General features: G+C 43.7%; 1 protein-coding gene across 1 annotated transcript in view; it reads right to left on the reverse strand.

Moving 5' to 3' along the window:
- Positions 1–15,288, reverse strand: part of tanc2b (tetratricopeptide repeat, ankyrin repeat and coiled-coil containing 2b) — a 28,112-nt gene extending 12,824 nt beyond the window's left edge. The window contains exons 1-9 of the mRNA XM_071513170.1: positions 15,215–15,288; positions 8,213–8,494; positions 7,264–7,388; positions 4,813–5,044; positions 3,970–4,139; positions 3,006–3,284; positions 2,005–2,172; positions 1,151–1,311; positions 24–132 (exon numbers count right to left, since the gene is read on the reverse strand). Coding sequence (XP_071369271.1) covers positions 24–132; positions 1,151–1,311; positions 2,005–2,172; positions 3,006–3,284; positions 3,970–4,139; positions 4,813–5,044; positions 7,264–7,388; positions 8,213–8,494; positions 15,215–15,269 — 1,581 coding nt within the window. The 5' untranslated portion in view covers positions 15,270–15,288. The remainder of the gene's footprint in view (positions 1–23; positions 133–1,150; positions 1,312–2,004; positions 2,173–3,005; positions 3,285–3,969; positions 4,140–4,812; positions 5,045–7,263; positions 7,389–8,212; positions 8,495–15,214) is intronic.
- Positions 15,289–15,858: the final 570 nt, after the last annotated feature.

Genomic DNA, 15,858 nt, shown 5'->3' on the forward strand with positions numbered 1-15,858 from the left:
TGTGGAGACAAATAATGGTATACCTTGAAGATGTGTGCTTTGAGAATGTGATGGCCCAGCTCAATAGTCTGTTGCCTGTTTAGCTTGTTCTCCTGCCGAGAGAACCAGAAGGCCAGCAGGGTGTGTCCGCTCCTGCAGAGGAATGCAGAGCGAGGAGAAACACATGTAATCTTCCAATGTCTGTTCCTGCGTCGTCAGCCTGTCACATTATGCTATCATCTGCACAACTGATGTGATGGTTCTCGGTCATCAAAAAGATATTTATGAGATGAAAAGAAAATCTTCTGACTGTCAAAGATAATGCACAACACTTCCTCTGCTTGATAATCGTACTGTACCTGCACCACAACAAACAAACACAGAGATCGCTATTCATACATGATTGATTAACCGCATAACCCATGAAGAATCATTGACCTCAACTGTGGGACTGCAGTACAAGATATACAAATACACAGTACAACTAACAAGCGAAAACATGTAGCACTCTCTGTTAGAGAGAGATCCATTTTTTTTTTCACCTTATTAGCTAATTCTTCATATCACAACATACACCTATTTAACAATAAATGCCAAAATTCTTTACAAAATTTGTATTTTCTCGTATTTTTATAACAAAATGTCATTACTTTTACTTCCAAACAGCATGTTTTGATGGGTTACCTCATGTACCAGTAGGCATTCATAAAAATTCCAACCACGATTTTTGAGCAATCCCCCCCATCCGCCCCTCCCATCATAAAACGTGCAACTCCACAGCTTTCAAAGTGACATGAGTGTCAACATGATGCGGCTGTGCAATTTTGGTTGTTCCCCCCCCCAAAAACCCTGTTTCCTTTTCCATGGCTGCATGTGTTTTTTACGGTCCAACCTATCCACTTTTGATCTGTCCCTCCCCACGTTATGTCCCATCCCAACCAGAAATGCGTCAAATTAATGAAGCAAGACACCATCAAAATGCTGTTTCCTTATGACTTTAAAGCAGCATATTACTGCTTCTTTGAGCATAAACCTTCCCTCTACACGTTATGACCACCTTCAGAATCACAGAGGAACTTTGTCTTCACATCTCCTTCCCTCTGAACGAGCCTCTCTCCCCTCGTTCCATCCTCCCCACCCCTCGCCCCTTTCTCCTCCTCCCCTCCCTCACCTTGGATCGCAGAGGAACTTGGTCTTCTCGCCCTCCTCCCTCCAGATCAGCCACTCCCTGAAAGAGGGATGGACGAACATCCTGGTACCATCCCTCCTCTTAACCAGGAAGACTGACAGGTTGTCCACACGCTGCTGGAAATCTTCCCAGTCCAGTGTGCCCTGCAGACCGAGACGTTGTTGCCATTACATTATATTCTAATGTTATTCGGGGTGCTCAAGAAGTCTGTTTTAAGAACTGGTGCGAGAGAATGCGATAACTGGGATATGCTGATATTATCCAGGTTTCTATAAATGCAATATTCTGCATACAGTGATATTTGTGAATATGATATGAGGAAGTATCCAATATACTGTGATTAAACAATACATGTAAAATGCTGCACTATGCACTCAAAAACTCTCTTGTTATGTCTCTGTGGATGCAAGCTTGATACCACCATTATATTCATGACTCTCCCAGCATAAAAGGAATACAATACCTGTTTGTTTATTCCCCACAAATAAAATAATTACATGCCCTCTTTATCAAATTGTCAAATAAACATAACCAGGCTTAAATAAACATGCTATGACTCCACAAAGTCATACTCCCGTTTATCTTAGGATGTAATTACGGATGTACATCTTAGTGATATTGCAGATTAGCAAAAGAAGATTACTTGCAAAGTAAATGGATTTTCGCAACGCCAGTATTCCATATAAAAAATATGGTTCTCTCAATCCTCTGCTTTGGGAGAGAGTTGTTTATTTAATTCCTATATTCCAGATTGTTTCTTTCTGTACATCGATTCTGGTCTCAAAAGGTCGTCCTATTGCTAGTGTCTGAGGTCTTGTACATGTTAGTGTCGCTACCTGCAGCGAACCGGCATTGATGGCCTGATATATCTGCTCGTCTGTCAGCGGGTGGAGCGAAGCCACGGCCACGTTGAGCAGGGGAAGCGCCCGCTCAAAGGACGACTGGGTGGGGAAGCGCATGTTGCACTGCAGCAGGTACACCTCCGCCAGGTTGACTGGCACCACCTGAGGAAGGACAGAATGTGAATTTTAATGCAGATTTAATTCGGCGCACCTCTATATGGTGTATGAATTATGGATTGTGTTTGTACAGCACTTCTTCAGCTATTCCACATGCTCTTCCTGAAGGAGGAGAATGCGAATGTATCAATTGTGTTTATGTAATTTCAAAACTTTAAAAGTTTAAGTAACTTTTTTTTTTTTTGGAGGCTCAAAGCACTCCTGAATACATTAAATTAAATGAATCTAGGGGTAGGGAATAAAATATTTGATTATGAAATGCATACAAGAACAATTCAATTGTATTATTTATCAAAAATGTGTGGGGTGCCGACTGTCTGTCTGTAAAAAAAAAAAAAAGATGTGAATAAAGAATTTGATTTTCTGGAAGTCTTCTTGCTGTTGCTCAAAGTATTTCTTATTTTAAAAAGTAACTTTTCCAGTGCTGGTTATGCATTCTGTGAGCTAGAAGTTATTACACAAGACATATCAGTCTATGATAAATTCCATAATATATTTCTAACCCTAGACATCAGAGCCATCCAATTTTATGATTAAGAGGTATATTATATGAAATTTAGTCTCCTCAAAATAGAAAAATACATTTATCATTGCTAACATACTGTACATGCTAAAACATAAATAGCCAAAAGACAAGCACACAGAATACATACAGTACAGAATACATTGCCACTAGTACATAAGAAACACAAAATTAATATGATATTACATGGCATCCCATCTCTGTCTCTCCCATGCTGTCACTCTCCAACATATACTTTCCAATAAAGCAGAAATTGCAAAAGAAAACCATTAAAAAGTAGATAACAAGTCCACACCTTGTAGCTGGAGCTTTTCAGGACCAGGTAGCCCTTCTCAATGAGGTCAAAGGTGAGCTTGAGGTACAGGTAGGAGCCCTGGCTCAGGGCCTTGAGGTGGGCGCTGAGCTTGCCGAAGGTGGTGTTGTCCATCTTGCCGTTGAGGGAGATGTTGTTCTGGATCTCCGGGCTGCTGTGGATGCGGTGCAGGATGTAGCCCTGCAGGTCCTGGTCTATGGCATCGTTCTCCTCCAGGCCATCCAGAGAGATGCGGTGGAACGGCAGCAGCTTGGTGATCTCCTGAAAACCACCATCAGAGGCACGTCAAGCACCAGGCACAGTGAATACAGAGGAATTTGCATTGGTGATATTGGTCTAGAGATAGCCTATATTGACAACTTTCACAGTACATCCTGACTCACGTGGTTTAAGTACAACAGGAACTCACATGCAGTGCAAAGGTACAGTGTAAAATGTACTATGGACAACTATATACTGTATATTGCTCCCTCATAAATATAATAAATATAGCAGTGATATAGCCAAAACAAATGGAAAGACTTTCAGCAGTATGGAGAGGAGAGGAGAGGAGAGGAGAGGAGAGGAGAGGAGAGGAGAGGAGAGGAGAGGAGAGAAGATATGGAGAGGAGATATGAACAGGACAAGGACAAAGAGGGTAGAGTTATAGTCAAAACAAATCAAAGATTTTCAGTTGGTGGCCATAGTGACCTCCAACTGATCTAAAAATACTGAACTGAAAATGCAAAACCTTCTTAGCTGGCAGAGATAACAGTACACTACACTACTAGTTGTTGTAAAAGTCCCTCCACACTGCTTAGCTCCTGCTGGATTTAAAATAAAATCCTTTTGGGGCGGATCAAACATGAAGCAGCAGAACAGCAAGTGTATAGAGTGGGATTTCTACTATGGCTACATCTCTATATCAAAGGGAAAATCCTTACTGGCCGGGAAGTGTGTCCTATACCTGTAATGTGGTTCTGACTGTGACCACCAGTTTGAGCCAGGGAGGGAACTTATTGATGGTTTTGGTGAGGAAAGAGACAATGGTGTCTCCGTAGTCTGGCTTGTGGAACTCGGCCTCGTTCAGCCCATCGATGAGGATGATGAGGTCCTCCTCAGAGCTGATCTTCCTCTCTGAAAAACATTGAGATTTTTGTTGTTCTCCAAGGAGGTACTGGGAACAAACAGTCAATATAAAACAGATTTTCTGGCCAAGCCACAAAGTCAGAATTCTCTATATGTTCAAAAATTATTTATCACAGAAACTTGCTTTTCAAGGTTTGAACAAGGTACAAAAAAAATCTAGTTCTAGCATTGCAGATTAGTTTGTGTTTGCTTGGAGTATATCTTGTGTCCAAGGTGCATCTAATATTATGATGCATCAGGGACCAGAGTCAAAGTCAATTCAGAGCCTGAGGTCTGATGAAACATCAGTCATAGAAGTGCTGTTTTTCAAATGTCTGTCGGCACACCTTTTATTTATTACACATTTCAGCACATTATGACTATTGCAAGACATTCACTCAGACTGACCAGAGTAACCACGAATCAGGCTGATGCCAATAGAATACGAGACAGCATTGCCTTGATAGGAGTGTATCATCCAGAGTTTTAGAGTACTGTAAATTTCTAACTCTAGTATCACCTATAATAAGTGTGTTGGAATCAACCCCCTAGCAGAATTAACACCATGTTCCATCTAGACTGATGGGACCTCGCTACACAGGACAGAGACTACTAGAATAACCATAAATCAGGGTTATACCAGCAGCAGCTGCAGCACATGACCTTGGTAAGCGTGTATCACCTTTATAAAGTGCATCCAGGGGCTCGAGGACCCCTCTCCTGAAGGAGGCCAGGGGGTCCTGGACGCAGGAGCGCAGACTCAGTATGCTCTGTAGGTGCGGCTCCCTCAGCAGCTGCTCCCTGTAGGCGACCAGGTGCGGCGAGCGGCACAGCAGAGCCGCTACATTGTGCACAAACTCCGGCACCAGACAGGTGTAAGCATTATCCGCCTGGCAGTAGTGGTACGCCACCACCTGGGGGCGACAGAGAGAGAGAGAGGGGAGAGGGAGGACAGCGTCAGTCAGGTCTCAGAGATGGAACAGTGAACACTTCCCTTCCCCGCCACTGATCTTAACCTTGACCATTACTGTGAATATTGCAAAACCGATGGCAGATCTGTGTCCGGGGGCAACGCCAACGCCGCTGGAGGCAGGCGACACGCTTTTAAGATAACACTATTTTCCCGGGTTCTGTCAGCGAGAACCCCGTTTTTACAATCTCCACTGCTGCTACAACTCATTTGGGATCGAGTCAACTTCATGGTGGATGATTGCGGTATAATGAAACATAATACTTCTCGTTTCGCTGCATGGTTTCAGCTATTAATAATTCATTGCTTCCTGCTGTCGAGAGCGGCTGATTCTGAGTTAGCTCATGCCCACGTGTGAGACGACTGAGGCCCACAGGAGTCAAGCGTTAAACCGTCATCATAATTCAAGGCCATGTATTTCAAACTTGTTTATCTAAAAAAAAAAAAAATAAGAATAAAAATCAGCAGGTCTCTTTGCATGGAGATGTAGCGCCACTAGCAAATAGCGGTAGAGCAGGTGAATTTTGGGAGAGGTGAACCAATTAGACAATAGCACCAGGTGTGGCCAAGCGCACATGGGGACAGAGATCAGAAAGAGTTTGACGCTCACCTGCCATCACCTCTGAAAATACTGAGGATAAGGGGATGAAAAGAGTGGAAAAAGACTAATCGAAATGGAATGCTAATTTTTGGCCACGATGGAATAAAGGGCTTTAAAACAAAAGGGGTGAAAAAGGGAGTGAGCTCAATTATTAATGCACAGAGTTAACAAGATCTAATAGCTTGGCTGGGAAATGGCTTTCTGCAGGTATAAATATTTCATAAGGCTCCCTGGCAAAGTTGTTTTTTCTTTTTTAAACACATCTGCATAATGCATCAGGCTGGGACTGGGGATGCAGATGGCTAAGCAGCAGGGGAGGGGGATTGAGGTGCCACAGCAGAGAGAGAAAGAGAGAGGAAGAGGGACGGTTTCACACATCATATAGGTTTACACTGCAGGCAGGTTAAGAGAAGTTAAATACTTCGACAACATTTACACAAGTCCACACTTAACACGCAAAAAAAGAGCTGCAAAAAACTTTCAGTGCTCTAAAAAGGTGAAAAAATCCCAATTTATCTGAACCCGTTTTGAAGCGTACCACCTAATGAGCGAGCCTCGTGTGAGTCGAGGATAACTTGTGGGTGGCGTCAAACTACGACTCTTTGAGGTAGAGTTTCAAACGCGTGTAACCGTATCATAATTCCTGACACAACCCGAGTCTGCGCCCGTGTCTGCGCCCATCTTCCGGGGAGATATTTTCAAAAGAACATATCATAAGCTCTCCTGCCACCCGCGTCGTCACTAATTGAAAAAACTAAGCCGTAAAAGAAGCCATTCAAAATTATCTTTTCATTTTTCAATTACCGACAGACAGAGGCCTGACGATTTCACATCAAACAACAAACACTGGCACATTTATTATTATACTTGATACCTGAAAAAATACCTTTTTAAGTCCTAAAATAAGTTTTCCTCTCAAGAAACAAAGTATGCCGTGCTCTTCTATAATGAAAAGAACGACAGGGGAAGAGACGACTTAGAGTACAGCAGTGTGCAAATGGAGTGTCGGAAAAGAAATTGCCTATTTTTTTAGCACAATGATTATTTAAAATGATCCAGCTACATTCTGTTTGTTTCTGCTCTGAACCTAGACAATATTCAGTGAGTATGATTTTTTTTATTCTACACAGTTGCGATAGAAAAAGGAGGGGTGGAGGTGTGGGGAGGTAGATATGGTCATAAGTGGCTCATGTGTGCGTCTACTTAACTTCTAGTAATGTATCGCAGTGGCATGAGAGCTGGAAATTTCATATTAAAATCACTACAGCAAGCACTCTCATTGCTAGAGCCACTGACTAAAATAATATATATCTTTTGCAGTTGTAAAACAAGCCCTAGACCTAGATAGTGCACAGCAGGGACACCAATGAACCATAATAGAGTATTTGGACATTTTAATGGGCACATCAGTCCATCTACTGTACGCACATGTTCCACTTACTTTCTTTTGGAAGATTAAAGTGTTATTAGTCACTCAAAGGCACCATTCTAGACAGCTGGAACGGAAGTGTGTGTGTATGTGTGTGTGTGTGTGTGTGTGTGTGTGTGTGTGTAACTGGTACCTGAGATGCCAGCCTCCTCATGGCTTCTTCTTGACGTCGCCTCATCTCAGGGGTCCCGGGACAGCTGCCTCCTCCCAGGGTGCCGTGCGAGGGCTGGGGCTGGGTGAGGGGGAGCCCCTCTCCATCTGGACACAACGCAGCACACTCACTGACAGCTCTATCATGTGTCTGAGTCCATCTTACGCACTGTTGCCCTCAGAACTAATATACTGAAAAAATACTGAGATCTTAGAATAGAGTCTACATTAAGAATTCACTTTAATGAACAGGAAAAACTTAAAAGTCACACTGAAATGAAAAAATGACTTTTTTGCCTTTTCAACTCTTTGTAACTATCATACCATATACCTATTCGACAATTTATGCCACAAAAATGGCATTCTATCCAAATCTCATTACTTTTACTTCTTGGAAAACAGAAAATCTGTAATGGTGACTTAATCGTGTACCAGGAGGCATAAATAAAATTTCAACCGATAAAAGCATTGCAGATTTTTGAAACAAACGCACCCCTCCGCCCTTTACATCAAATAAAACTGCCTTTCTCTCCCTGACTCATATTCCATTGGTTTAGACTTTTGAATGATCTCAAACTACATTAAGCCCTGCCCCAACATCCTGTTTCAACAGGAAATACATCAAATCAAGGAAGGTAGTAATAAGAAAAGGCTTATGTCAAACAAATAATTAACACTCATTTGAACACACACACACACACACACACACACACACACACACACACACACATACTGCCAATCCATTCTGAGATCTCATGTCTGATACCACAGCAAGCAAAATGAGGCCTAATCAATCACATTCTAATCCTGCACCCCACACCCCAGGAGTACATTAATGACATGGGAACCTGGTGCACAGTCTCCACACACACACACACACACAGACACACACACACACACACAGACACGTATACATATGAGTTGATGCCTACGTTTGGGAGAGGCCTGGGGGCTGTCGGAGGCGATCTGTCTCATGCGGGTGCCGTGGCAGCTGAGCGCCACCAGGCGGGAGATGATGGCGGTCTTGCCGAAGCCGATGTTGCCCACCACCACCACGCCGCGGTTGGTGCTGGCGTTGGAGCTGTTGAGCTGGGCGTCGATCTCCTGGAAGAGCCAGTCGCGGCCGGTAAAGACGGAGTCCATGGTGATGCTGGGCACCTCGAACAGCAAAGGCTTGAGGGCGATGTCTTGAGGCCGATAGGGTGCAAAACGCACTGCCGTGTCACAACAAGGGAGAGTCGGTTATCAATATCACAGTTATGTCACATTTATGTACATTTATATGGTGTAAATTGTCGTCTCCCCCCTTCCTCTTACCAATTACTGCATCTGGAAATTGAAATGATGCGAGTTATGTGATCAACAAGCCCCTTCACTTACATATACACACCTAGTCATGGATGTATACATACATGATTAAACCCATATGTATGCACATACATACACACCCACATATCCATGCATGAATACATACATACATAATAACTACAGAAACACACATCAATAAATGTGTGTTTTAATAAGAAAAGTGTGTTGGCAAATTGGACAGTTAATAGAAACTATGAATATAGCGTTTATGTACAGTATATGTAATATAATTCACCATCCCTGACCCGTTGCACATTTAAACACATTTATGTAGGATTACTGGTGTAAAATCTGGGCAAAGCATTCTTTTCTGAAGTGGAGAGGCAATTAAATAAATATATGTGAATTTACGTGAAAGTTTACAACTCCAAAGAGTTTTTATTATGATGTTTGTTCAGAAAAATCTACGGGAAAGTGCAGCCTGTTTACTTATGCCCTGAACTGGAATCAAAAGGCATCCATAAGTGACAAAGTACAATACAGTACAGTACAGTACAGTACAGTACAGTAAACCATACTGTAGCAAACTACACCCTAAAAACAGGCTAAAGGTGAAGTTAGAATAATATAGGTTGCATAATACTGCAGTTGTTTTTCTAGTGAGACAATTTAGTGAGTAAAGGGGGTGAATACTTTTACAAACTAGATTTTAATGTTTTTGGATTTTTTTACTTCCAATAAATTTCTTTAATTGCCGGTCCACTTTGATAGAAAAGATAACTTAGACCAGATTTTACGACAAAAATCCCAAATTAATGTATTTTGAAAAAAATAATTGTAGCACAACAAAATGTGCAAAAAGGCAAGGGAGCGAATACGTTCCATAGCCATTGACGACTGTTGATTTTACTCACTAGGGGGAGTCATTCCTAAAAATTCTAAATTCCTCCAGAGGTTGGGCATCTTTTCAGCAGAACATGTGGAACATTAAAAACTAATGAGGGTAAAATGAATCTGGTATGAACTTCTGAAGACGTGTGATAAATTCAGTGTAAAATTTAGTCTTCTGCTTCTGTGTGTCATCTCATGGGCCTCATTTTCAATCAAACTGAAAGCTTTGAGAGAAAAAACATGCTCTCTCTTCTATCTGGTGTGTCATTTCTTTAAACGTTATATCAGCAGCTGGCAATTACGCTCGATCCAGAATGTGTGTTACATGTGAATAATCCAAACGCTCAGCTGGCAAGTGTTTGGGTCACTTGACTAAAGCGCCCCGACTTGAAAAGCGACCGTGAGCAGAACATGTTGCAAGATGCACCGGATGAAAATTAAAGGAACTTACGTGACTGGGATTGCCAGGCATGGGTGTTATTAGCGGAAGCTGAGACGAATAGAATACACAAGCGAGAGAGAGAGAGAGAGAGAGAGAGAGAGAGAGACAGAGACAGTGAGTGTGAAAGGAGAGAGAGAGCAATGAGAGAGGGAGGAAAGAAAGGCAGTGAGGACAGGAATGGAATCTGGCAGCAGTGTGCAGTATGTTAGAGCACGGGGCAAGGTGTAGCTCAATGAAAAAGAGGAAGCAGCAAATAGCATCAGCACATCATGATATCAAAAAATGGGGAACCGCCAGACCAGGGTCGATCACTAATTGAAATCCTTTGAATTATATTGAGCGCATTCTTCGGGCTGTCTGGAGGGTAAGGTGGGAAACGGGTTGCACTTTTGGGACAACCTAATTGGTTCCATTGCGCCAGGCAAGATCAATCAATCCCCAGAACAGTAATTGAATCCAGTTCAAGTAGTAATTCGACCCTGCTTGGGATACCACCGAGACTTGGCTCCAGCCTTAACTCCTTAGCCTTTTGTATGTAAGACAGGCTGTAAGACAGGGTGGGTACACACCTAAAGTTATCATCGAGCAATTAGGCCCAGCACCAATAAATCTCAAGTTTGGAGTTCTTGGGGAAACGGGAAATCAGGATTTTCACCTCAGTCTTTTACATTTCTGTAGGCTTAAATATGATCAGAATCTTGCAGTGTGCTTACAACCCTGGACAGAAATAGCTCCCGGTCAAATGATATCCAGTGCGGTGGTTCAGGTCGCACTCTGCGACATATCAGCAATAGGCAGACTGTCAGTGCTTTGGGAAACGTGTGTGATACAGTAGACTGGTAAGATAGGGTGGCTGAGTTCATAGCCTATGTGTGTGTCGGCAGAAATTCCTGTACTGTGTGAAGATACAGTATTGCAAAATATATTTGGAGGACTGAGTGTGTGTTGCATAAGAGCTTTGTGTCTCTCCTGCACTCGACTTTAGTGTGCTGATTAAGAGGGCGGCTACATAATGAGTTGATATTGCGCTTAATGTATTCTTTCAGCACATGTCCAAAGTGCTGTTGCAAGCATGATTTTTTTTTTCCAGGAATGCTAATTATAATAGCTGAACGGAAAAAAATGGGATGATTATGCTGAGAATATTCTTACTTAGCATAATATGTGCTATCAGCAAAAAGTCCAGGACAGATATACCTGGAATTGGGTGAAAAGCTGTTCTCAGTTTATATTGAGTACATGGCCAGCACTGCATTTTATTGCACAAAGCACAGTGCAATATAATGCCTGCTGTAGCCAATATAATAAAAGACATTTCATCCTTATTCCTTGGCTAGATTATTTTAGTGCTAACTCAACAAATAGACAGCAAGCACACACAAACTCACACACACACACAGATCAGAGAGAGAGCCGGGGAGAGACAGAAAGCAACTTCTCTATTCTCTCCATAATTCTTGGACTGATGAAAGATTCTTCTCATTGGTGTAAAGCTGTGAATGTATGGGGCCTGATGCAACACTGGTAATGGGATATGCAAAACCACCCGATGCTGCCATTTACAAGGCTGCAGAAGTGCGGGCTAAAGACCCAGAGCTAGACCCTGTTTTAAGTGGTGCTAATCCAATTATCTTGGGGGTGACTGAATGCCAGCCGTGCCTGTAAAGCTCCTTCCCCCTCCTTGTGGAATTACTAAACATACCCTCGCATCGGGCAACATCTACCAAATGGCAGGAACCATTAAACCTTTTCGTCACAGAACCACTACTGCTCCACTGTGAGAGGTATTCCTGGAAAACATGGCAGCCATGTTGTGAACAGGGACTGAGGGAGTTGTTTCCAGGACTGGAGGATATGTGTGTGTGAGTGAGAGAAAGAGAGAGAGAGAGAGAGTCAGAGGGGGATAGAGCAAAAGAGAGAATGTGTCTGTCTGTAATGTGTGTGTGTGTGTGTGAGGGATGGCAGTTGCTCATAATCCTGCCTATAACACTCCCCCTCAGGCGAGGTTGAGCAAGGTATCACTCCCCCCCCCCTCCCACTCCCCCCAGCCAGACGGAGAGAGAGTCTCAGACGTTTTAATTATTCACCAGGTGAGGATGACTCACACCGGCTGAACAGCCTTGAGAGGGGAGAGAAGAAGAGGAGGAGGAGGAGGAGGAGGAGGAGGAGGAGGAGGAGGAGGACAGAAGCAATGGGAAGTGGGGATGTGGGTGGGAAGAAGGGAGGGGAAGAGGAGGAAATGGGGGGGTGGAGGAGGCAAGTAGAGTTGGAACAGGGATGGAGTGGAGGGTAGGAAGAGGGGAGAAGAGGAGGGGGAGGGATGGAGGAGGAGGAGGAGGAGGGGAGGTTTAGAGGATCAGTCTATTCGTTATAAGGGGCCTGGGGAATGTGGCGTATGGTTATCTTAGGTCAGGTAAAGGACCTTCCTGTGCCTGATGGGGGAGTGTGTGTGTGTGTGTGTGTGTATCTGTCTGTATGTATGTGTCTCAGAAGGAAAAATCAAATCCCAGCACAAACTCTGTCTGGTTCAGCTGTCTGGTCAGATTTTAGTTTTCCAGACAAATAGTTAAAACTCCACTCATATCTATTAACAATGCATGTAGGGCTACAGTAGGCATATGCTACGACATGATTTTGCATAATTAAGGTTTAAAAAGAAAGAGTGTAGCGTATTCTGCGCAATCGGCTGAAAGCAAAACAATGAAAGGCAGGCTGCGCCTATGGCTCGTATTTCATCTTTTTACAATATGTTCACATCTCCCCTGTGGCTGCAAACTGTCATTTAACAAATACCGTTTCCTCGCTGGCATAAGAGTTTCTGTGAAGTATTATTTTCATAATCAGATTACTTATGTCTTGCAGCCATGCAATACGGAACAATTACGTCAATATGCCTATATCAGATGCTAAGTCCTGCAGGAACCCAAAGATAGAGCCCTACAGACCAAATCTCAACGTCTAAATTGTTTTGTCATGTTTGCATCTTTGACAAACATTTCTCTCATGGATTGTAAGCCTGCTGAGGGTGAAATCAGCTCAAGCCACAGAGGAGAGTAAGGCTCTGACCTCAAACAAGGTGAATAAGGTAGTGCCTTGACTAGAGCCTGTATGATCATCCGAAACTCATCGCAGTTATTTTGCTGAGAAACACGATTGTGCGCTGTCATCAATCTAGACTGTTATCTAACGCTCTGGGCTAGGACAGCGCTCCTTCAGCCTATGTTTACTGTAAGCTTTGCAGAGTAATTCTAATTCGTGTAGACCTGTGGATAGGCTGTTTTTCATCTACCCATGACCACACTTGAATGTCTGATTAAATGTCATCAATTACAGAGGCATTATTTAGGCTACAGTCCCCTGCCAGCCTGTATATCCGGAAGCAATGAAAATTTTGGACTTTAAAGCCTTTTCAGCAGCCAAAAAACTGTAATCATCAGCAAACACAAAGCCAGTCCTGCGTATGTTTGTGCGTTACTGAGACTGAGGGAGAAAGACAAGAGGGGGAGGGGGACAGAGGGCGATAGAGACAAAGACCGAGAGAAACTAAAGATAAACAAGGGAGAGAAAATATGTGTGCACTGTATATGTGAGAGAGTTTGCAGTGAATAGATAAGGTGGGTGGTAAATCTTCGAGGCAGGCAGGCTGGCAGGCAGGCAGCAGTAGAAGGTCCATTACCGTCTGACTCACTCTCCTTAAAAACAGCGCCGCTGCTCTGGCCCCTGACGGCCCTGGCAGCATCAAAAGGAGCTGAAACAAAACCAACCAGAGAGCTGCTTCTGTCATCTGGTTACCACCTGACCAACACATAACCAGCAGTCTCCTCTTCCTCTAGTCTATCCTTCTAGATCTAGCAGTCTATCACGCAAAACAAAAAACAAGACTATCTTTCGGTGATGTACGCTCTGTCAGATATTTGAGTTTTCTGAGGCTGATAATGTAATAACTGATGGATAATGGATGGATAACAACTTGTCAAAATGTAATAAAATTACTTTCTAAAGGGGTTGAAAATTTAATAAAACCAGGTAATGTTATAAAGTGCCAGATAATGTAATAACATCTTCATATTCATAATGTAGCTGGCCACTACTTTAGCATGTAACATTTTATTACAATATGAATCTGAGGATGTTAGACATTATCTGGCAATTTATTAATTTTTGACCCATTTAGAGGGACATATTACTACATTTTGACCAATTATTGCATTATCTGGAATTATCAATTACTACAAGGATTCTCAAGAGGCATTTTGCCATGTCATCTTCATCATTCATCATTTTTTATAAGTATAAATTGGTAATTCATTCATCTGGTTAGTCAACTATTGGTTAAATCAATCAATTAATCAACCAAGCAACCCTTTATTCAACAATCCCCTAGCTATAAGTCTATTACCTCAATTAAAAAAACAAAAAGTGGAATTTTGTCCTCATACCCTCTGCAGGCAAAAACCCAATTCCCCTCTGCCGCCACTTCCTGTCTCGCCCTCTCTCATCCTCTGTCTCTCCCGGTGAAACCGCAGGAGCAGTGCACTCAGGGGGGCCGTGACACTGATCCGAGGAGGCAGAAAGCATGCTAGGATGCAGTCTGGTGGCTTGTAAACACACTCGGCTGCCCTTAGAGGAGGAAGGTTGAAACGAGTGGCTCTGGCAGTAATAGTGAAGCTCTGAGAGGCACTAGCAACTTGCTCTCCTTCTTCTTCTCTGTCTCTCTCCTCTTTCTTTCTTCTCTTCCTGTCTGTCTCCATCTCTCTGTCCTCTTCCTACCTTTCTCTATCTTTCCATCATTGTCTCTGTGTTTGTCTGCAGCTGGCTGCCTTGGACTAGGGGAATCACAGCGCAGTTCAGCAGAGCACACTCTCAGATAAGTGGGGTCTTTAACAAGTGTTTAAAACACACGGGGACGCATATTTATGTTCGCTTGGATGGCAGAGGGCTGCAATTACGGTGCTCATTACTGGATAACTGGCAGAGGAAGAGGGGCGAGGGGACACGTAATGTTGTGACATGAGGCCATTTGACCTGGTGGACCGGCGGAGGGGATTTGCTCGGTCATGGAGGTGCTTGGTGCGTGCTAGACTTGAAGAATGTGCAGTGAAGCCAAACGGCGAGACAACCTGACAAACTGCATGTTCTGCACTCCTCCTCCAAGTCTCTCTCGCTCTCTCTTTCACACACACAAGAACACAGGACAAACCGGACGACTACACTACAGTTGAGTCTAAGGAGGTTGTGTGTGTTTGTGTGTGTGTGTGTGTGTGTGTCCTCTGTCTCTCGCCTCGTTGCTTACCTCTCAGGTCCTGCCCGGAGCGGCCCGGCCCGCAGGTGGTGCTCTGTCTGGGCATGCGCAGCGAGGTGCGTAATGGAGTGTGTCTCTGCTCATCCAGGTATGCCAGGTCCTCCAGGTGGGCCGAACTGGTAGCTGTGGTTGTGTGAGTGTGTGTGTGTGTGTGAGTGAGAGAGAAAGGGACAGAAAGAGAGAGAGATACAGAGAGATAAGAGATTTTATCAGCAGAAAGAGAAGGGTAATAAAAACAAAAGAGAGATGGGGACAAAGAGAGATTATTGTTAGCATAGATATACATAGACACACACGCACACACAAACCCACAATGCACACACACGGTCTCCTGCCAGTGTCCCGAGGCAGTTGTCAGGCTGCAGTTTGCAGACTTGCTAACTCCTAAGCCAGCCCCGCGTGCTCCTGTCCTAAAATTCCCTCCTCTCAAGGTCTGTCACGCGGCAAGGAGGCAGATGCCATCCGGCCCTCTCAGGATTAATTAGCTCAGCAGACAAATGTCTTATTCATGGAGCGAGCGCCGTCTGACGCTGGCTGTTGCTTGTTCACACCACGCTGTGTCTTCAGGGCCGGCGCGCGGGACCAGCGAATCTTAAATGAGATTAGACGCCGCCGTGAGAGCGAGCGGCCGACTC

Source organism: Centroberyx affinis, unplaced genomic scaffold, assembly GCF_046629955.1.
Source record: "Centroberyx affinis isolate AG114_WGS23_722 - 3 ecotype Tasmania unplaced genomic scaffold, CSIRO-AGI_Caff_v1 ptg006810l_1, whole genome shotgun sequence".
NCBI classification, from domain to species: Eukaryota; Metazoa; Chordata; class Actinopteri; order Beryciformes; family Berycidae; genus Centroberyx; species Centroberyx affinis.